We start from the raw sequence: 23,205 nt of genomic DNA, 5'->3' as shown, positions 1-23,205 counted from the left end.
TTTATCAGGGGTTTCCGCTTTTGCTTCTTCTTCCTTCTCTCTTGCCTCCACCATGCAAGAAGTGCCTTTTGCCCTCCACCATGATTGTGAGACCTTCCCCAGCCACGTGGAACTGTAAGTCCAATTAAACCTCTTTCTTTTGTAAATTGCCCAGTCTGGGGTATCTCTTTATCAGCAGTGTGAAAATGGACTAATACAATGTGTGTCTTAGGAAAGGGTTCCCAGAGGAAAGAATGTTTCTGCCCAGGCCTGAATAGGAACTGGAATGGGATGGGAGAGGCAGGTGCCTCGGGAGCAGGGACAGTGGGGACGGATGGCAGAATGTCAAGTGCAGCGTGCCTAAAGAACGCCAAGTGCAGTGTGCCTAAAGGGTCTACCCAGGAGGGCACAGCACCCTGAGACGCTAGAAAAGCAAGCAGTCCATGCCACAGGGGGCTGCAATTTTACTCTAAGAATAAAAGGGAGCAACCGGTGGTGAGGTGGTTTAAAGTGGAATTGGATTTTGGAGACCTCTCTCGAGGCTGGACTGGAGATGGGGTAGTCCTCTCACGAAGCAGGATCAGTTAAGAGGCTGCTATGGAGCTCCAGGCAAGCGATGACGGCACTGCCCAGGAGCGCACTCACCTGACAGGATGGAGCCATCTCTCAGGCCCCTAAGATCACCCTCGCCAATTTCACCAGTAGCTGTTCCAAGGGGCAGGCTGGGAATGCACTACAGACCACAAAGACATGGATACGACAGCCTCATTTACCACTTCTAGGCCAGACTGCCTGAGTCTGAACCCAGCTCTGCCCCCTACGGCTTCTTAACCTCTGTTCCTCAATACCCTCCTTTATAAAATGGGGATGACAATGGTACCAAACACTGAGGGCTGTGGTGAACATTACATTAGTTAGTATATATAACATGTCTACAATAGATGAGAATAAAGTGAGTAGGAAAGCACTTATTTCTTTTTGTCATATCTATGTTTTGTAGCATGTGGGTTCATTTGTGGGGGCAGGGAGTGAATTTACTGTGAAAAGCAGAATATAAAGCAGCTCATTAATAATTTACATAGTGTGCAGCTGTGTTATTAGGTGCATAAGAGTTTAGAAATGGAAACTTTTTGGGAAATTGAAACTTTGATCTACCTGTTTCTTTTCAATTTTTAAAATGTAGTTACTAGAAAATATAAAATTGACAAGTGGCTCAGGTTATGTTTCCACTGGACAGTGGTGATCTAGACAAAGGATGAGCAAGAAGCCCACATCAGTCCCCAAGTCCTGGGTGACAACAACTGGACTGCAGAAAGTGACAAGCAAAGGGAGGAGAGTATCAGAGGCCATACTTGTCCTACTCTTTTCTGCTAGAGTATAGATTAGAGATGAGAATAAGATGTTTATGAAAAGCAAAAAGGGGGTGAAGAACAGGGCAGAAGAGGATAAAAACGCAGAGGCTGAGGAGGAAAGAGGAAGGCTGAGGAAGAAACGACACGTGTAACAGAAAAACTGCCCCTGCTCAGAACTCAATACACATAAGCTCTGAATTATGAAAAAGAGATGGTCTTAAAAACAGCCTTAACAGTCAAAAGACAGAAGTACTATTCCACCAAAGCAGACCTTTCTAATCTGTTATTTTTATCAAACTGATCCTATCCTATCACATGATACTTAACTGTTATAATCCCAGATGTTAAAAATTGAAGGAAAAAAGGAAAGAATTCATGGGTACAGGACTTGGTGAACCATCCAATAACTTAATCCTGAACATTTTTCCATGCTGTAATAACGGCACAACAAAAATGTCTTACATGGCCTCAAAAACCCAAATAAGAAATGGGCTTTTCCTCTAGGTCACGGATAATTTTTAGCAGAAATGCAGAGAAAGCAGGCCACAGAAGTAGACATAAAGTATAGGAAGTGCAGTATTATGAGAGCTCAGAGAGGAGTGGTTTGTTTGCAGCAACAAGGGTGGGAGTTGAGACCAAGCCAGGCAGTTTCACCAGAGAAACACTTCCCTTAGGTCAGAGGCTCTTGGGGAGCTAAGGGTTCCTCACAGCTCACCTTGCCCTGCTGCCTGACCCACTGGGAGACTGGGGCCTATAGGTGACCACACTTGCTGGCACCATACACAGCCAGGTAGAAACTGATCCTGACTGCCAGAAGGACTCCTGATTCCTTCCCCAGTCTCCTTAGAACTGTGGCCCTCATCAGCGAACAGTGAGGAACTACCAATGTGATCATTTCAAAACTGGAATAAGGTCGGGCGCGGTGGCTCACGCCTGTAATCCCAGCACTTTGGGAGGCCGAGGTGGGCGGATCACGAGGTCAGGAAATCGAGACCATCCTGGCTAACACAGTGAAACCCCGTCTCTACTAAAAATACAAAAAATTAGCCGGGCGAGGTGGCAGGCGCCTGTAGTCCCAGCTACTCGGGAGGCTGAGGCAGAATGGCGTGAACCCCGGAGGCGGAGCCTGCAGTGAGCCGAGATCGCGCCACTGCACTCCAGCCTGGGCGACGGCGAGACTCTGTCTCAAAAAAAAAAAAAAAGAAAAAAAAACTGGAGTAAAATAGCTGTGCCTGGGGCTCCTAAAACAGCAATACCATGCCTAGGTATGGACCTATCAGAAATGCAGACACATATGTACCAAAGCCAGACACTAGAGTGGTCACAGCGGCACTTTCTGTAACAGACAAATGCTGCAAACTGCCCAAATGTCCACTAACAATGCGTGACTATGTGGTATATTCACCCAATGGCCCCTATCACCAATGAGAGTGAACATGCTTCAACCATGGGCAGCATCATGAGTGATTCTCAGAAACTCAATGCTTAAGGAAAGAAGGCATACACTAGCCAGCCAGGCACAGTTGCTCACGCCTGTAATCTCAGCGCTTTGGGAGGCCAATGTGGGAGAATAGTTTGAGGCTAGGAGTTGCCAGAGACCAGCCTGGACAACACAGTGGGAGCCGTCTCTACAAAATAAAATAAAACAAATTAGCTGGGTCTGGTGGTGTGTGCCCGTAGTCTCAGCTACTGAGGAGGGTAAGGCAGGAGGATTGCTTGACTCCAGGAGTTCAAGGCTGATCCTGGGGGAGGCCGTGACTGGAGTACAACACAAGGGGAGCTCCCAGGGTCCCAGCCAGTTCTGTTTGTTGATCTAAGTGCTGAGTGCATGGGCATGTTCAGTCTGGAAAATTCATTGAGCAGGACACTTATGGTATGTCTACTTTCCTAGTATCTATGCTATACTTAAAAAAAAAAGAGGAAAAAAAAGTTTTGTCTGTCTGGTGTCCAGGTAAGACAAGCCTGGTAGTGTCCTTGAAGCCTCAAAGCTGATTTTTCTCCTGCTCCCTTACGCATTTCACTTGCTTCTCCTCTGCACGTGTGCTTAAGCTGGCTGTCTCCCGGGCGAGCCTGCGTGTCACCGTCATATTTATGGTTTCCTCCCACACCAGGCCTGTGATTCACCCCACTTTGGATGCCTTTGCTAACTTATGCCACCCACACTGATCCAGCCCTTGCTTTTCCTTCCTCAGCAGTTAGGCAGCTTGGAGCATCATTAACATGTGTATATTCCCAGTTGTTTTACTTCTGCCAGAGCTTCCCAGCAGACTAAAACCACGGAGCATGCCCTTCGGGAGTGATCTCAGTCCTCCATCGTGTCCACAGGCAGTGCGGATTAAATCGCTCCTCAGGAGCCAGGAGGGTGTGGAAGGTGAGCCTTATCCCTTCTCCCAGAAACTGCTGGCTCCAACACACCCACCTCAGCCCTCCAGGACCTGGAATGGACTCCCACAGAGGACTCACCTCTTTTCATTCATTGCCTCCCAAGGCCAACCTGCTAGATAAATTCCCCTCATTGCTGCAAATAGTCCCACAAGGCAAGCAGGGAAGAACTAGAGGAGCAAACCAAAGAACAAAGAGTGTGTTCTTATTCTGCCACGGATATATCCTTAACGTTCATCACCAATCTATTTTGATAACATGCAACAATTTACAATTTATGCCAAAATTATAAGAACTGTCTAAATAGTCGTAAATGTGAGCTCTCAAAATTTCTGCCTGTCAGCCCTCTCTCTTCCATGAGCCCCTTCATGCCTTCCTATCTCACCTGTTTCTTTTCTCGCCTAGACGAAGAAATGCTGATCATAACCAAGAATATCCAAGGGTCATTTCATCTTACAAAAACAGCAGCATCCATATAACAGGCACATGGGTAAAAGACTCAAGACATGCTGGTTATATGCTCTCGCAGTTCGTATGAATCTCTCCTTCTCCAAGTGACAGCTGGAATTCAGGTGCTTCTAGGCTCTGTTACTAGCAATGTTAGACACTCCTCGAAGCTGTCAAGCTCTCAGGATTACACAAGTGAAACCACAACCTGTCCTGACTGTATTCAAGTCTGTGCCCCTTCATGCAGCAGAAATGGATTCCTCTTCCACAGTTTCAGCAGCTGTATCCTTCCGTGGAAAAGGATTAGCAGCCATAAGCCCGGGGGAGGGCAGCTAAACACCAGAGGGCAGGAGATGAGTCTCCTTCCTCTCTGTGACACCCAGCACGGCCCTGCCACGAGGAGCAGGCAACCACTGGTGCCAGATGAAGCGCAGCACATAAAACCATTTTCCCCTTCAAATGAACGATGCCTAATTAAGCAAAAGCCGCATGCATGACTTAAGACATGAGGATATAAAATTCGTCTTCCGAGTCAGCTAGAGATTCTGCAGGATCCTCTACCCTCGTAAACGTATTTTTTTATGATTAGAAAAACCCGGGGCCTGGAAGGGACCTCGGCCATCGGCAGGGTAAGCTTCTCAGGAGAGACCATGAGCCCGAGCCCCACAGGGGGATCAGTGTCTACCAAGGTCACCAAGCGGGTGTGAGGCAAGGGCAGGGCTCCTCGGGGATGCTCTCGGAAAACCCTGCGTTACTTACACACGCAAGGCGTACAATGAATGCACACCCGCGTCAAGCCACGGCTTACAATTCAGAAGAAATCAAAAGGTCGCCAAAACCTGTCTTCTCCGCAAGGCTGGCTGCAGAGAGGGTGCAGGGAAGGTCACCGGCGAATTTCTACCAGCGGCCCCACATCACGCCTCCCCGATGGATGCAGAGAGAGGTTTCAGGAGCTGCTAGTAACCTTGCAGGGGGTTCCCTAAGCCCATCCCAGGAAAACGAGTTAACTCGGCTCTGCTAACTCCGAAGCTTCCAGCAATGAATTAAATCCCGAGCTGCAGCGGAAAGCGGCGGGGAAAGGGCCACTGCGGCGGGACCCGACACCCGGCGGTCCGCCCCACCCTCTACCGCGTACACACCTGCGTGGGCCCCCCAGCCCGGTCCACACGGCCCGGGACCACGACCCTCCGCCCGCGCCCCAGCCGGGCTCGCCTGAGGGTGTCGTGCCCTGGGCGCTGCCCGCGGGGTTCGAGGCGGAAACGCCGCGCCCAGCCGGCCCGGGAAGAGACAAGTCGCCGCCGCAGCCCCCAGCCCGCGGGCCCCCGCGACGCCGAGGAGGGGGCTGCGCCACGTACCTCGGCCGGCAGGTGCCGCCGCTGCCTCGGTCCGCGGCTGCAAGGGACGCCGCTCTGCGCAGCCCGCCGCCTTCGTCCGCATACTAATGAGGGGGCGCCGGCCGGCCGCCAGCGCCGCTCTCGCGCCCATTCAGCTGGGGGCCGCCGCTCCCCCGCTCAGATGCGGAGGAGGGGCGCGTGGGCGGGGTCTGGCGTCACGAGGACGCGGACGGCCAATCGGAGAGCACGATGCCTCCGCGGCGGCCCCCGCCCCCGGGCGCGCGGCCAGTCAGCCCTGCGGTGCGGTGGGCATTGCCGGAGCAGGGCGCCCCCTGCAGGGACGCACCCGGGGCGGGGGCCAGGCTGGGGCGAGCCCCCCTTGGTTCTGGAGAGGAAATGACATACAGTTTGTGAAAGCATAAATATTCGTGAAAATAAGAAAATTCAGGAAGGAAACAAAGCTTAAGGCAGTGATTGATAGGTTATTTCTTGGACACAGCTGAACGTATACTGTGCGCCTGCAACTTTCCGGTGGTTTCGGACCGGACTTCAGTGAAGCCAGTGAAGTCGGTCGACTTGCAGAACTTCCTTTCAGAGGGGCATACACAGCACCGCGGCCATGTGCCTGTGATCTCCTTCTGGGTTTGAAAAAGAAGATCCTAGACACCGAGCCAAATATGTTTGCATAAACCGGGAGACTTGTGGCTCTATTTTGTAACAGCTTGGCGCAGGGCAGCTGGTTTGGAGATGTCTCTGTTCTTCCCTTGGTGGGGGTGCCGGAAAAAATGTGCTGCCTGGGCGATCGAGGTTGGGGCAAAAGCGTTGCAAAGGAAAAGGTGGGAGGACTCTACTTTCACAATTCCCAGAAGAGTTTTACCATAAGACTATTTCTGGATTGTTCTAACGTGAGGATATTGGGAACATTTTGAAAATACTGGAGGAAAAGCTGTCACTGGGCGATTTAAATCCGGTAAGTTGGCCAAGGCAGAGCAGCTGCTGGGGTCAGCGACAGCTGACCCTTGCAGCTGAGTATCTTGCCCTCTTAATCTTGGAGATCAGCCCAAGGCCCATGTGTTACAGGAAAGGGGTCCCGATCTAGACCCCAAGAGAGGGTTCTTCGATCTCACGCAAGAAACAATTCAGAGTAAGTCCACAGTGCAAAGTAAAAGCAAGTTTATTAAGAAAGTCAAGTGGTGGCTGGGCACAGTGGCTCACGCGTAATCCCAGCACTTTGGGAGGCTGAGACGGACAGATCACCTGATGTCAGGAGTTCAAGACCAGCTGGCCAACATGGCAAAACCCCGTCTCTACTAGAAATACAAATATTGGCTGGGCGTGGTGGCGCAAGCCTGTTGTCTCAGCTACTCACGGGGCTGAGGCAGGAGAATCGCTTGAACCCGGGAGGCAGAGGCTACAGTGAGCCGAGATCGCCACTGCACTCCAGCAGGGCATTCCTGAAAATAAGAGGAGGGACATATCCAACTAAGGTACAATGCTTGTAATGTTTGTATATATGGGCAGATGTCTTCTGCTACAAGGGTTTGTGATAAAGGATTAATTTTTCCTAATTACTATATTTTGCAATAATCAATATTATTATTTTTAAAGCAAAATTAGGAATGCCTTTGTTCTCCAGATATCGGGATATCTGGACTCTCTCAAGTCTGGGTCTGTTTAGTAAGCATCACTAATTTGTTCCCTTAACCATAAACACCTAGAGGCTAGGAATGCCTAGCTTTCAGGAAATGCAGCCTAGCAAGTCCCAGCCTCATTTTTCTAGCCCTCACTCAAAATGGAGGCGCTCTGGTTTGAACGCTTCTGACACATGTGCTTGATGCAACACTCTTTACCTCTCTTTGTCTCCCCTGTCCTTCCCCTTCTCTTCCAGATTCCCCTTGTCGGCAAAGCCAGGCGCTGATAGCATTATGGCTGCCATGAGAGTCAGCAGTATCCCAGCTTCCAAGGATGGGTGTAAGGTGGGGGTGAGGAAGAAAAGGAACTTGAAGCTGCCTCCTGTCCCAGAATCACAAGACATCTGTTAAGCCCTTACTACCTCATTCACTCCACTCACATTAGGTTGACCCACTTGGGCAGCAAGACAAGCAGGCCTGCAAACTTCCTTTTCTTCATCAGCCACAGAGACATCCTTAGCTATTATTCTGGATTAAGGCAGAGATCTCCAAACAGCAGACTAAGATCAGCCTCTAGATCTCAAAGCCTTACTGGTATCTCTCCAAGTCAGTGGCTGATCTCAGAGAAGCTTCTGAATAGTGACTAGCAAAGAGTCACTCAGGCTACTTACAAATCCAGGACAGCAGCGTTTTTTTTTTTTTTTTTCTTTTTTAGAGACAGATTCACTCTGTCATCCAAGCTGGAGTGCAGTGGCACGATCTTGGCTCACTGCAACCTCCACCTCCTGGGCTCAAGCAATCCTCCTACCTCAGCCTCCCAAGTAGCTGGAACTACAGGTACCCAACACCATGCCAGGCTAATTTCTAATTTTTTGTAGAGACGGCAGTCTCCCTCTGTTGCCCAGGCTGGCCTCAAACTCCTAGGCTCAAGTGTTCCTCCTGCCTGGGCCTCCCAAAGTGCTGGGATCACAGATGTGAGCCACTGCATGCAGCCAAAACCAGTTATTTTTTGGCTGGGCACGGTGGCTCGCACCTGTGATCCCAGCACTTTGGGAAGCCGAGGTGGGCAGATTACTTGAGGTCAGGAGTTTGAGACCAGCCTGGACAACATGGTGAAACCTTGTCTCTGCTAAAAGTACAAAAAATTAGCTGGGCATGGTGGCATGTGCCTGTAATCCCAGCTACTCAGGAGGCTGAGGCAGGAAAATTGCTTGAACCCAAGGAGGCAGAGGTTGCAGTGAGCCGAGATCATGCTAGTGCACTCTAGCCTGGGTGACAGAGCGAAACTCTGTCTAAAAAAAAAAAAGTTATTTTTTATCAATATATATTAACATGCAATGGATTTATTATTATTATTATTTTATTTATTTATTTTTTACTTGAGACAGAGTCTTGCTCTGCCACCCAGGCTGGAGTGCAATGGTACAATCATGGCTCACTGCAACCTCCACCTCCCAGGTTCAGGTGATTCTCCTGCCTTAGCCTCCAGAAGTAGCTGGGATTACAGGCACGTACCACCATGCCCAGCTAATATTTGTATTTTTAGTACAGATGGGGTTTCACCATGTTGGCCAGGCTGGTCAAGAACTCCGGACCTCAGGTGATCCACCCTCCTCAGCCTCCCAAAGTGCTGGGATTATAGGTGTGAACCACAATGCCCAGCCAGATTTATTATTTTAATGACCTAATAAATATTTTAAAATTTAAATATTTAAATTAAATTAAATATTTAAAAATTTCTCAGTTTTAATTTTTAATTTGGCAAATATCAAGAGAAAGACCATGTCAAAAAGATTCTTTGGGATCCTCAGTAATTTCTAGGTGTGTAAATTGATCCTGAGACCAGAGTTTGAGACTTACTGGTCTCAGCCACCCAGATAGCCCCATTGCCCCATCCTCCTTGCCACTAGGAATGATTCATGGGTAGCCACAGGAACCACACTGATCCAATCAGAGGAAGTCTCAGGAATTTACTGGATGCTGGGGGAGAGATGCTTTCATGTTCTGCTAGACAAGAACTAGGCAGTAAGTAGCCTCAGAAGCTGTTGGTAAGACAGACATCTTGGACTACAAGAAGAGCTTATTTTAGGAGGAAAGTAATGCTATGGGAAGCAGAAGACCACGGTTAGAAAGAAACCATTTCCTTTATGACATTTTTGAGTCACTAAATCAAACCAGTCCTGAAGTCCATCTTGCCTCCGTACATTTCAGCTGTATGAGATAGTAAGTTCCTCTGTGGTTTCAACTAGCCAACCCCAGATGCCCCAACTGATTCGCCGTGTACCTACTTATGCAACACAAGTTGCAATGATGAAATGAGGCTGGAAGGCAGAGAAGGGTCCAGAAGGAAAGTACCTAGCTCAGGCAAATGGGATCTTCAGCGGCATATGATTGTAAGCAGCAAGATTATAGCATATTTTTACTTCTTATTTTTATTTTTGCTTTTCTGTATTTCCCATATTGGTCAACATGCATATGTATTGCTTTTACACTGAGGAAAAATTAGAACCTATATTATTACTTTTTTTGATAGTGCAATGACTGGCAGCGCAATATTAGAGAACAGGTTGGGGAATGGGATATGGCAATAGAACTCTTAGGCTAGAACTGCTAGCAGGGAAGAAAGAAGATTTGCAAGGGATGCAGATGGGCCCCAAAACCAAACTTTCTTTCATTTACAGCTTTGCCAAGAGCCAACCTCAAAGATTCCAGGGGATGAACAAGAATCCCCAAAGGTTAAGAAATCATTAATTATGCCTCAGTCTAATTGGCTGGAATACTTGCAGGGAGAAAAATGTGGCCAACGTGAAGATCATATGTCAATACTGGAAAAGACTTAGGATATAATATTAAGTGAAAAAAATTAAAAAGGCAACACATCATATGCAAACATCTATCATGTGGCCAAAAACTGGAAGAGAACTTGGAAAAAGAAAATAGTTGTGTTAGGGTGGTGGGATCACAAGTAATCTTTCTTCCTTTTTAACAAATCTGTTTTAATGTTGTTATAATGTTGTTTTTTGCAATAAGTAAAAATGTAGGGAGTCATTGGTTCAAATTACTGAGGTCTCAAAGAGGCCTCTCCAGACGGCCTGTTTCTTTTTGCCTGCCAAATGGCCCTCACCCCATGCCATGACAGAAGCTGTGCCTTCCCTGAGGGCCCAGTGTCTTTGAAACTGTTAGGGGTGATGCTGATGTGACTGCTTTGTAGGTGGCCAGAAGGAAAGGCGGGAAGAAAGATGTTGGTGGCAGCCAAGACCGAGGAAGTCTGTGAGGCAGGAGGGGTGAGGGGTCCCTTGCCCTGTGACATAACCTTGTCGTGTTGGAGTTTCAGGCCCAGGTTACTTACTGAAGCATTCTCTTTTTCTGTTGGACTTCTGTCTGGTCCCCCTGAGACGTTGTCTCTTCCGCAGGCCCTCAGGGGCTGGAGCACAGCTGTAGCCAACAGAACACAGGCTCTGTCTGCTGCCCTGAAGCACAAAGGAAGTTGGTCTCTTGAGGTTTTTCTAGGAATGTTTTCCTGTGAGCAATCACAGGAGAAGCGGGAGTAAAACAAACAAAGGAGGGGAAAAGATGACACAAAAACATCATGGGAAGGCTGGCTGTTGGCAGAGGGGGCTCAGATTGAGGAAACAATCCCTCATGGAATGAATTCTTCTGTTAGTGGAGTGATGCATATTGACAGATCCAGGCACATCTTCAGGCTGCCCTTCTGTCTGTCCCTCACCCATATATTCATTCTACAAATATTTGCTGAGAGCCTATTATGTGTGAGGCATCATGCTAAGTGCATAACATAAATTACTTCATTTTATCTTCACAGTGTCCCTTTAAGGTAGGGTCTCTTATCCCCATATCTTACCCAAGGAACCCGAGGCTTAGAGAAACTTAAGGAGATAAAATAACCTGCCCAGGGTCACAAAGTCAGGATTCAAACCCAGGATGTCAGAGTCCAGAGCCTGTTACCAGTAGAGGGTCCTGACAAGTCAGTAGTCGTCCAGGTTCTTGGCGTTTTGAACAAAGAATTGGACAAAATGCACAAACAAAGCAACAAAAGAATGAAGGAAAGAAAGCGCAGATTTATTGAAATGAAAGTATACTCCACAGAGTACGAATGGCCCGAGTGAATGGTTCAAGAGGGCTGGTTACAGAATTTTCTGGGGTTTAAATACCCTCTAGAGGTTTCCCACTGGTTACTTGGTTATACCCTATGTAAACAAAGGAGTGAACCGTGACCAGTCTGATTGGTTGCGGGAGGGGACCAGTCAGAGGTACTTTCCATTTTTCATCTGTGATGCAGTGCAAAAGGAGTAGCCTCTGATCCTTTTGTTACTTGGGTATGGAGAGGTGGGGTTTTCCATCTGATTCAATTTTAGGAAGTCAGTGCAAATCAGCCTTAGGTTCCCTGCCTCCAGACCTTATTCTCTTGCCTCAAGCCTACGTAAGTGATAGGGTTTGGCTGTGTCCCCACCCAAACCTCATCTTGAATTGTAGCTCCCATAATTCCTACATGTTGTGGGAGGGACCCAGTGGGAGATAATTAAATCATGGGGGCAGTTTCCTCCAGACTGTTCTTGTGGTAGTGAAGAAGTCTCATGAGATCTGATGGTTTTATAAGGGGAAACCCCTTTCGCTCAGTTCTCATTCTCTCTTGTCTGCCGCCATGTAAGATGTGCCTTTCACCTTCCACTGTGATTGTGAGGCCTCCCCGCCACATGGAACTGTGAGTCCATTAAACCTCTTTTTCTTTATAAATTACCCAGTCATGGGTATGTCTTTATCAGCAGCATGAAAACAGACTAATACACTAAGACATAGTCCTCACCCTGAAGGATCAAATGGTCTAACAGAAGAGAAAGACACGTCTAACAAACAAACAAACAAAAACCAGTAAAACAACAAGATATAAGAGAAAAACTACTAACAAGGAGCCAAAGGCAGGGTGCAGTGGCTCACTCCTGCAATCTCAGCCCTTTGGGAGGCCAAGGTGGGAGGATCGCTTGAGCCTGAGTTTGAGACTAGCCTGGGTAATATAGTGAGACCTCATCTCTACAGAAAAATTTAAAAAATTAGCTGGATGTGGTAGCTTGCACATGTGGTCCCTGCTACTTGGGAGGCTGAGGCAGGAGGGTTGCTTGAGGAGTTTGAGGCTGCAGCGAGCCATGATCAAACCACTGCACTCTAGCCTGGGTGACAGAGTGAGACCCTGTCCTCCCACCCCCAAAAAAAGAGCCCTAGGAGCATCAAGGGGGCACAGCAGAATCCGTCTTGGAGCTCAAGGCCACCTCTTAAAGGGGTGAAACTGGTTTTGAAGGATAAGGTAGGTATACTGATAGGCATATTAGTTTCAGGCTATACTTATTTTGTTTCTGTGTAATACATTACCACAAATTAGATTAAAACGACACATCTTTATTATCTCACAGTTTAAGTCAGGTACAGTATAGCTGGATTCTCCACCCAGGGGCTCACATGACTGAAATTGTTACCAAAATAGGGCTTTGGTCTAAGTCCCACTACTCCCAGCACAGAAAGCCAATCACTGAGACAATAAGTATTGTCAGTGAAGAAGGCTTTAGTCTGTTGCTACAGCCAAGGAGATAGGAGAACAGTCTCAAATCTATTTCCCTGACCTACTAAAATTAGGGGTTTAGGCCAGGTGCAGTGGCTCATGCCTGTAATCCCAGCACTTTGAGAGGCTGAGGCAGGCAGATCACCTGAGGTCAGAAGTTCAAGACCAGCCTGGCCAACATGGCGAAACCCTGTCTCTACTAAAAATACAAAAATTAGCTGGGCATGATGGCATGTGCCTGTAGTCTCAGCTACTTGGGAGGCTGAGGTAGGAGAATCGCTTGAACCCAGGAGGTGGAGGTTTCAGTGAGCCGAGATTGTGTCATTGCGCTCCAGCCTGAGTGACAAGAGCGAAATTCCATTTCAAAATAAATAAATAGATAAAAATAAATAAATAAATAGAATTAGGGGTTTAAATAGCAAGGAAGAAATGTAACCACGGCTGTGAAAATAGGAATTAGGAAGGAGTAAGGAAGAGGAGTTGGTCAACAGGAAGCAAGTGGTCTTCTGGCAGATGAGGGGTCTGGCATCTCATTGTCCAGATTCAGTGATATGTAAGTTTCTGTTCCTTGATACTACCTGGAAGGCCCGATGGTTTCCAGAGAAAGGAACCCAGATAACAAAAATGTAAATTCTCAAGTTTCAAGACTTGAGGGGTCAATTTCCATGTTTATTCAAAAGAAACAATAAATATCAGTTCTATGGGACAATTGGGTCAGTTTTCAAAATCAAGATGGTGGGGCTGGGTACAGTGGCTCACACCTGTAATCCCAGCACTTTTGGAGGTGGAGGTGGGCCAATAGCTTGAGCCCAGGAGTTCGAGACCAGCTTGGACAACATGGTGAGACCCCGTCTCTACAAAAAATACAAAAATTAACCAGGCGTGGTGGCACATGCCTGTAGTTCCAGCTACTTGGAAGGCTGAGGTGGGTGGATCACCTGAGACCTGGAGGTCAAGGCTACAGTGATCCATGCTCATGCCACTGCACTCCAGCCTAGGTGACAGAGCAAGACCCCTTTCTCAAAGGAAAAAAAGAAATCAATCAAGGTGGTGGTCAGGGCTGCATTTCCTATCTGGGCTCAGGGTCCTCATCCAAGATCATTGCTTTGTGGCAGAATTTATTTCCTTACAGTTATAATAGGATTGAGGTCCTCATTTTCTTGCTAGCTGTTGGCCAGAGAACCTCCCCCCTCAGTTCCTAGGGTGGCCCCATAGGAAGTTCCTTGCCATGTGGTCCCATGGGAAGTTCATGGTGTGGACACTTGCTTTCTTCCAGGGCAGCCAGAGCACAGCTCTATCAATTTCTCTTCTGCTGCCATTCAGACAAAATTCTCTGCTTTTAAAAGGCCCATGTGATTAGGGCAGGCCTGCCTAGATCATCTCCTTATTTTAAAATCAACAGATTTGGGACCTTAATTACATCCGCAAAAGCTCTCCGCAGCAACACTTAGATTCATGTTTGAATGACTGAAAGTGTGCATATCCCGGGAGCCAGGAATATTGGGAGCTATCTTAGAATTCTGCCCACCATAATATGATTTAGCAAATGGAGAAGATGAGGAAGGGTTGTCTAGGAAGAAGAAATAGGATATGCAAAGGATTCTGGGGAACTACTGGAAAATGATGCTAGAAAAGTGAGTGCCATGTCTCTAGCAACATGGCAAACCAGATTCTGGAGAAATCTGCCAACTCAAAACCCCTAAGATACTGGGGAAACTATTAAAACATATTTTGTAGCAAGGCTGGGCTGGCAGGAATGGGAGGAAACTCCTCTGAGGTCGAACAATGAGAAAGTGTTAATCCCGAGAGGTGAGCAGGAGCCAGCACTTGCCCTGGAGCCACCTGCTAATCCTGGCCAAGCAGCAGGCTGGAGATAGGAGACAAAATCTAGACTGGAGCAGAGGGTGAAATCAGATTGGAAATCCTTATGCACACCAGAGCCCTCAAAGGGTGGAAACTTCAGCAAGGGTGGTTGGACTTTTCTCCCCAAAGGAAACAAAGGAATGCTTGCCATAGATAGTCAACTTGCCTTAAGATACCTCATTTTAGCTCAGAGTGGAACCAAAACAAAGACAAAAGTTTCCCCTAAGAATTCCTAACCAAAAGCCCACATTCCTGCATTTGGGACAGGAATTCATACCACCTTTGTGAGTAAAAACCTTCAAGCCAAACATTATTTTAAAGTGGTCCCAGGTTGGTAATTCCCTTAGACACTTGTAAAAAGCAAATCACCTGTAGCAGCATGCTCTCTAGACCCAAGACTAAGACAGTTCCTCCAGAATTCCAAGGAATTTGAATTTGCAGTTTAAGACATCACAGTACAGGTAAGGAAATGTCATTTTACATGAGAGTTGGCAAAAATAATAAAATGAAGATTCAGATAATGAATTAGAAGACTCAAAACATAAAATAAGGTTGTTCAGTATGTTTCTAGAAATAAAAGAAGGTATTGAAAGTATGAGTAGGAAGTAAGAGACTACCAACAATAATTCAGTAGGCCAGTTAAACAATAAAAGAGAGAGATAAAGATACAATTAGTGAATTGAAAGATGGACACAAAGAAATTACCCAAAATGCAACACTGACAGAAAAAAGGTTACAGGAAATGCAAATGAGATTAAGGGATGTGGAGGATAGAATAAACCAAAAGTCTAGCACATGCCTACTCAGATTTCCAGAAATAAAAAATAGAGAAAATGGTTCAGAGGCAATAACTAAAGAAATAATGATGGAATTTTTTCCAGAATCAAAAATACACAACCTTTAGATGTAAGAACTCCCCAAAATCAATAAGCAGGAAAATTAACAGATATATTAGAAACATCACAGTGAAACTGCTGATCACTAGAGACAAAAAGGAGATCTTAAAAGAAGCCACAGAGAAAAGACAAATTATCTACAGGGAAATAGAAATTATGCTGAAAATTGCCAGAAGACAGGGAGTGTCTGCAAAGTTCTAGGAGAAGATAACTGTCAACCCTGAATTGTAGAAACAAGGAAATCTTTCAAGATCAAGGGCAAAATAAAGGGATGTGAGGCAATAGTAAGTGGGGACAATAGGTAGTAGGGACTGTGGCAGCTGGAGAGCTCCATCTAAAGGGGACAGCCCCTGCTCAACTTCTGCCAATTGCTGGCTTATAGGAGTCAAACACCCTGTGTCGCTAGATCTTTAGATTTTTCAAGAAAGGTCAGAAATCTGGATTTTTAAAAGTTGAATTATCTCAATTTTTAAATGTTAACAACAAAATTTAAAATGTATTTAATTGCAGGGCAGACAAATACTGTGTGGGTGAAATGAAACTTCTATGTGGAGGGCCTAAAGGTCTGATAAAAGTGGTAATGTGGAAATGGTAACATGGTAGAGTATGCAAGATCAACTGGAGAGGGGACCAGGCCTCTGCTGCTTCTTCAAACACTAGCTTTTCTGGCCAGTTTTTGTTTTAGTGTTTTCTTAAACTCAGGGATGCACTTACATTCTCAATTGGGCCTGTCAGTTGCTTAGAGGCAGGAACTTCATTTTCTCTGAACATTCCATGGAACAGGGCATAGTGCCTGGGTTTTAGTGGGTAGGGCAAACAACCTGGTAGAAATTAGTTATTTCTTCTTCCTCCCCCCCAGTCTCATTCTCAGACAATTGGAGATGTTGTTTCTTCCCTTCACCCCTTCAGGAGATCTGTGCCCTAGGGATTTGGGTTTCCCTTGACTGAGGTATGGTGGGATGGAGCAGTACTAGAGGGGTGGGGCTTCCTGGAGAGGCCAGGACCTGTGTCCAGTTCCCCTGAAGTGCATGATAGAGATGTCCATGAATACCCAGGTACTGACCACTAAACGCCACAGCTGTGCAGGAAGTTGGAAGTCTTATTATGGTCCAGACTGTGGCTGGGCTATGCATGGTGGTGGTATCTCTGTGGGCCCCAGGGCAGCTTATGTCCAGTGCCAGACTAATGGTAAGTAGGAACAAGAGTACCAACCACAGACCAAGGAGCAGGCCCCTGACCTATTTTTCTGACTCTGTATAAGAAACAGAGGCTAAAATAAGCCATCTGGTCAACCAGGTAGAACCAGATTCAGAAAAAGAGCACTGTTACTGCCAATCCCACGGGATTGCTTCTAAGCAATCATAATGCCAATCACATTGCAAAATGTTTGTGGATTGCAGAAGCTCCACCAAGAATGGAGACTGAAGCAAATGGGAGAAGGGAGATAGTGGAAATGGGAGAACTAATCAAGCCTTCAGTCATCAGGGACACATCATCTCTGCTTATCCCAGAGAACATCATCCTTTGTGGCCATTTTTCTAGGGTCAACAAGAAAAAAATCATACCTTTTCATTTTCATATACACTTAGAACAGTAAATGTATTCACAGAAATATAAGAGGCATACTAGAAAGTTACAAAACCATAAATGTATAGCTCAATACATTTTCTCTAAGTGGACATACCATGTAGCCACCTAGGCCAAGAAACAGAACATTGCCTGTCTTCCTGAGCCTGCCTCATGGCTCTTTGCGGTCACCACCCTCTCAGTGTTTTCCTGCGGTGGCAGCCACTCCTCTCACTTCCGTTACATAGGTTAGGTTAGCCTGATTTTGAACTTTGTATAAAAGAAATCCTATAGTGTGGACTCTGTCTGCTTCCTTTCACTCAAAATGGCACCTGTAAGGTTCATCCATGTTGCTGCAGGTAGCTTAAATGTGTTTATTTTCATTGCTGCAGAGCATGAATAGATCACAGTATTTTTTCAATCCCCTTGGTGGATATTTGAATTGTTTCAAGTTGGAGGCTATAGCAGATAATGCTGCTATGAATGTTCTTGCTCAAATCTTTTGGTAGCCTTGTGGGGTTTGTTTGTTTGTTTGTTTTGTTTGTTTGTTTTCGAGACGGAGTTTCACTCTTGTTGCCCAGGCTGGAGTGCAATGATGCTATCTCGGCTCACTGCAACCTTCGCCTCCTGGGTTCAAGCAATTCTCCTGCCTCAGCCTCCTGAGTAACTGGGATTACAGGCATGTGCCACCATGCCTGGCTAATTTTGTATTTTTAGTAGAGACAGAGTTTCTCCATGTTGGTCAGGCTGGTCTTGAACTCCTGACCTCAGGTGATCCACCTGCCTTGGCCTCCCAGCCTTGTGCTTTTTCTAATCTTTAAGAAAAAAAAAATCTAAAAAGAGCAGTGGAACAACTAGGAGTTCTGTGATCATCTCACCATATTACTCACGATCATAACATTGTACTGAACTAAGATGGTCTGAAAGTACATTATCACAGTTCCTGGTATTTTCCTTGTACTCGGTACAGCTGCATGTAGACACTTAGAAACCCAGAATGTCAGAGCTGGAAGAAGTCTTATATATCATCCTACCCAGAATTTCCCAAATTTCATCTTTACATACATCCTCTTTGTGATTTTTGTCATATCCTCATACCACCCCTACTATTATATTTTTCTTTAAATTTTCTTTTTATCATTTAAATATCTGCTTTAGCTTTATCCTAAGCAATAACAGCTGTGTACTCATAGGTTTGATATGCAAGGTATATTCTTTTTATTACCCATTAAAATTAACATACAAGTATTACAATAAATGTGTCAGCCTACCACCTGTGTGAGATAGTTTCCATTGACTCCTCCTTCTGATCCACTTCCCATCCTGCTCTGTCTCAGAAGCTGCCCTCCACAGGCTAACCTCTTCTGGCTTCGGGGTGTATTCAGCCAAGAGGCACTGGAGGATAGTTAGAGGTCGGGATATTTATCACCCTGACCTCCACCCTACCCTGCCCCAGTTGGCAGTAGCTGCATTCTCTAACAAAGGCCATGGGTCTCATCAGGCAGCCCCTCTCTCATGGCTGTAGAAAGAGTTTCAACCTTTTGCTCCTTCAGGTCCAAGAGTGACAATGCTTCCAGCTGTTGCAAGTCCCCCGAGTTTCCCCACCTCTTCTTGGCTCCCTTAACTATGCCCGCCCCTTTATAAATAGTCCCTTCATTAAGCCCTCCTCACCTACCCCCTTTCATGAGGCCATCTGTCTCCTGCTAGGGAGATGCAGTATCAAACCCCACCAGTGGTAGGCACACATTTTTCACACTCATATAGGTGCCAGCTGAGATCCAGGAGGGAATTCCTTATCCAACATCCCCCAGCCTGTGAGTGCCAGAGCTAGGAACAGCATCCCTGGTTCGATGTGTTTCTCCCCATACATACTGCTTCTCAAGGGAGAAATCGGTCAGTTCTGTTAACAATGCCCAAGTGTTCATATTGTAATGTCCTCTTATGAATCTCTCACTCTTACACTTTCTTCCCCATCCTAATCCATGTTCTGCTGGGCCCCAGATGTAAATGGGATCGTGGCCAGCTCACCTCTTTCCTCCCCTTCCCCAGGACTCCCGGATGTCATGCATCAGCCCTATGAGAGCCTTGCCTCTTCTTCAACACACCTGTGTTTCACCGCTGTCCTTTGATCAGGAGTCCTGTCTGGCAAAGGTGCAAAGCCCCCTACATCTCTTCCTCTCAAAACCTGCTGCCCAACTTTCCCTCTCTTTCCAGAAATAATAATTCCCTCCCTGTCCTCCCACAACTCTACTTAGCACTGGCTTGAATGGTGACAAGTAGTGTATGTGTTTCCCTGACTACACTGTGACTGCTTCTATGATCACACTGAATTCCTCTTTGTATCATCAGCATCCCCCACCAAGTCTGACTCAAATAGGCCCTTCATAGGGCTATGTTGAGCAAGCTGCATTCATTAGGCCATTAAGAACATTAAAGCACAAAAGACGTTCTAATGGGTGACAGATGAATGCTCATCCTGGTAATTTTTTTTTTTTTTTTGAGACAATGTTTTGCTCTGTCCCCCAGGCCGCAGGGCAGTGGCGTGATCTCAGCTCACTGCAACCTCCGCCTTCCGGGTTCAAGCGATTCTCGTGCCTCAGCCTCCCGAGTAGCTGGGACCACAGGTGTGTGCCACCATGCCCAGCTAATTTTGTGTGTGTGTGGGTTTTTTGTTTTTTTTTTTTGAGATGAGAGTCTCGCTCTGTCGCACAGGCCAGAGTGCAGTGGCACGATCTCAGCTGACTGCAATCTCTGCCTCCCTGGTTCAAGCGATTCTCCTACCTCAACCTCCCGAGTAGCTGAGATTACAGGCAGCTGCCACTACGCCTGGCTAATTTTTGTATTTTTAGTGGAGACGGGGTTTCACCACGTTGGCCAGGCTGGTCTCAAACTCCAGACCTCCGGTGATCCGCCCACCTTGGCCTCCCAAAGTGCTGGGATTACAGGCGTGAGCTGCCGCACCCAACCTCCTCCCAGTAATTTTTTTAACAGTGATTTATTTTAACATTGTATACTAGAGACATGATCTGAGTTGGGGGTAGGACAGGGGGTGGCCTTGCTCAGTCTCTTGTTCTTCCCAGAGAGGTCTGAGGGAAAGGGGTGAGATGTGGTCACCCAGACTCATTCTGGGTCCTGGGTTTTCCAGCTGAGGTTCTTAGATGGGCAGCCTTGGATCTGTGCATCTCTGGTCATGGTGTACAAACTGTTAAGTGCGTGTGCACTGTGCGTGGGGGTGAGCCGGGAAAGCTCTGAATTCCCAAAGGAGTCTAGCTTCAGAGAGCACTTTAGCCTTCCTCCTGGAGATAAAGGAAGTCTTGTTGGTGTCCCCTCCTGAGGTTGGGGCCAAAGTTCCCACAACTTATAAATTGTCCATCCCCTGGTGTTTTCCTCTGTGCGTGGATCTCCCCTACCCTACGGACCTTGAACAAGGGTGGCTTTGGCCTCAAGTGGCAGCCCATCTGGGCTCTAGGTGTTTGAATGCAGAGTTATGGCTGTTTCTTTATCTCTTTCATAGTTCCTGTAAACATCTGTCCAGGGCCTGAGCTCAGAAGGCAGAATCCATCGTGGAACGTGTCCAACTCCTACCCCAAGAGCAGCCTCCATGTTTACCCACTGACTGGGCTAACACACAGGCAGGCAGCTCTGAGCTCTGAGCACCTCAGCATCCTTGGACTCTGAGCTAGCGTGGTCACATGTCGTGGGGACAGAGTTCCCCAGCGCTTACCCTGCAGTCTTGCTTCTGATAGGGAAACCTTGAGCTCGTAGTGACTGTGGGGCTGGCTCTCCAGGACAAGCCCCTCCAGTGGAGCCAGGAACCAGGATAGAAGGTTGGGTTTGGGGGCAGACTGATGGCCTGGAGTTCACTGCCACCTATTTTCTTTTCCTCTTTTTCCATCTCACCCAGAGCTGAGGGAAGAGGCCTTGACAACAGGTGAGATTTGGGGCACCTGACTGTGACTTCAACCCAGCAGGTAGGGTTGGCCCAAAGCAGTTCCCCAGCTTGTCCTCTCAGGTCCTCTGGACACCCTTCCCCACCACACATAACCCTGGACCTTCACAGCGCCCACACCACCATCCACACCTAGGAAAGGACATCGGACTGGAGGTCAGGGGCCTAGGATTCAAGTCCCAGCTCTGCCGACAGCTACCAGTGTATTCTTGGGCAAGTCACTGAACCTCTCTGGGTCCTGATTCCCTTAGCTGTAAGAGAGTGATAATCATAAGGCCCTCTGCATTGCTCTAAGGATCAAGATAATGCTTGTGAAAGTCTTCACTGTACTCTAAAGTGTGATTAATATATATTCTTTATCCTGGAATCTCCTATCTCCTTTGAGTCCTGTTAAATAAACCATGATGTGAATGGTTAGTAATGAAGTTTTTGCCCCCTTTCTAGACAGTTATTTGTACTTGTAACCATAACTTTCAATGCCTTTATTCAGCGATAAGAGTACGGAATTAATTCCAAGTTCAGACCGGGTGTAGCAGCTCACATCTGTAATCCCAGCACTTTGTGAGGTCGAGATGGGAAGATCGCTCGAGTTCAGGAATTTGAGACCAGTCTGAGCAACATAGGAAGACACTGTCTCTACAAGCAAACAAACAAACAGACAAAAAAAACCAATAAATTACCTGGGCATGGTGGCACATGCCTGTAGTCCCAGCTGCTCAGGAGGCTGAGGCATAAGGATCACTTGAGCCCAGAAGGTTGAGGCTGCAGTGAGCTGTGATCACACCATTACACTCCAACCTGGGTGACAGAGCGAGCCCCTGTCTCAAAAAGAAAAAAGAAAAAGCAAAAAAGAAAAAATTTCAAGTTTACAGGCAGGCTGGGGAGGAGGAGCAACTTCCTATTCAGTGGTGCTGCTTCCTTCGCTGGGCAATTTGCTGGCATTGCCCTCTGTTGTCCTAAGGCGATGGACCTTGTTGCTATGTAAGGGAAGTCCTTACCCAGAAGGCTGAGAGGAACAGAATTTCCAAGGACAAAACACTTGCCAAGAAGCCCAGCTTCACAAATTTCCTCTATTTATCAACCCCTTGGTACACAGTTGCTGCTTTGATGAGGCTGATTTCAGCTGAAATACCACAGCAGTGGGAAAAGGAAATAATTCTTTCCTTGCATTCCAGTGTGAGGCTGATGTAGGCAAAGCAACCTGCCAAAGCCTTTAGAGACGCATGAAGTCCCCTGTTGTGTTTAAGGTCTTTTTCTCCACTTGGACAGGTTGGCAGCCACTTTCCTTCTCTCTTGCTCAATCCTTCCCCCTGCATTCCATCGGAGTTCTTGTTTCTCATCCAAAGAGCTCAATTCCTTTCTGAGCAATTCCTGTTTTCTAGTCTCCCATCTCTTCCTATTGTACAGACACCAGTTCATCAGAAAGAGTTTCCCAGTTAATTTTGATGTGCCCAGCGTCACCTCTTACAGTGTCTGGCTCAGAAATTAATTCTTCCTTAAGTCTAACTCAATCCCCCATGTTCCTCCCCTGTTTCTAAACTCTCAGCAGGCTCCCCATTATCTCCTGAACTAAATTCTGTCTCCTAAGCCCAGCCTTAGAGGCCTTCCTCCATCTGGTCTCCAGGGCTAGATGCACTGTCTCCACTGGCTGATGCAGCCTCATGCCGGGGTGTGCGGCCTTGGAAAGGGGAATTTGACTTGTACCTACTCACCCCCGGGGTCCTTTATCAGGCACCTGTTGGTCCCAGCCAGCCTCTTCAACCTCATTTCCTATTTTCCCTTCTCCCCTGCCTGGTGGCTGGCCCAGTGCCCTACTCACCATGTCTCTGAATGGCATCACACAATCCTGTCTCTGCTCCCTCCCTCCCTCCCTCCCTCCCTCCCTTCCTTCATTCTTTCCTTCTTCCCTTCCCTTCCTTCCCTTCCTTTCCTTCTTTCCTTCTTTTTCTTTCTTTCCCTTCCTTCCTTCCATCCTCCCTCCCTCTTTCCTTTCCTTTCCTTTCCTTTCTTTCTTTCTTTCTTTCTTTCTTTCTTTCTTTCTTTTCTGTCTGTCCTTCCTTCCTTCCTTCCTTCCTTCCTTCCTTCCTTCCTTCCTTCCCTTTCTTTTTGAGAGGGAGTCTCGCTCTGTTACCCAGGCTGGAGTGCAGTGGCATGATCTCGGCTCACTCGAACCTCCGCCTCCCAGGCTCAAGGGATTCTCCTGCCTCCACCCACCGAGTAGCTGGGATTACAGG

General features: G+C 47.0%; 1 protein-coding gene and 1 long non-coding RNA gene across 7 annotated transcripts in view; one reads left to right on the top strand and one right to left on the bottom strand.

Annotated features, from left to right (window-relative positions):
• Positions 1 to 22,126, bottom strand: part of ST3GAL5 (ST3 beta-galactoside alpha-2,3-sialyltransferase 5) — a 66,498-nt gene extending 44,372 nt beyond the window's left edge. For 2 of the 6 annotated variants that reach the window (XM_034953484.3, XM_034953489.3), the window contains exon 1: positions 5,516 to 5,685. In XM_034953484.3, coding sequence (XP_034809375.1) covers positions 5,516 to 5,645 — 130 coding nt within the window. In that variant the 5' untranslated portion in view covers positions 5,646 to 5,685. Of the gene's footprint in view, positions 1 to 5,299; positions 5,456 to 5,515; positions 5,686 to 21,651 lie in introns of those variants that run through there. The other 4 variants (XM_055107719.2, XM_034953490.3, XM_034953488.3 and 1 more) reach the window with 4 other exon arrangements.
• On the top strand, positions 5,686 to 21,645 carry LOC100975771 (uncharacterized). Its single transcript, XR_004669950.2, has 3 exons — positions 5,686 to 6,464; positions 19,072 to 19,173; positions 20,537 to 21,645. It is a non-coding gene; the product is annotated as an uncharacterized LOC100975771 (long non-coding RNA).
• Positions 22,127 to 23,205: the final 1,079 nt, after the last annotated feature.

This window comes from Pan paniscus, chromosome 12, assembly GCF_029289425.2.
Source record: "Pan paniscus chromosome 12, NHGRI_mPanPan1-v2.0_pri, whole genome shotgun sequence".
Classification (NCBI taxonomy): domain Eukaryota; kingdom Metazoa; phylum Chordata; class Mammalia; order Primates; family Hominidae; genus Pan; species Pan paniscus.
This window is presented reverse-complemented; position numbering and strand designations above follow the sequence as displayed.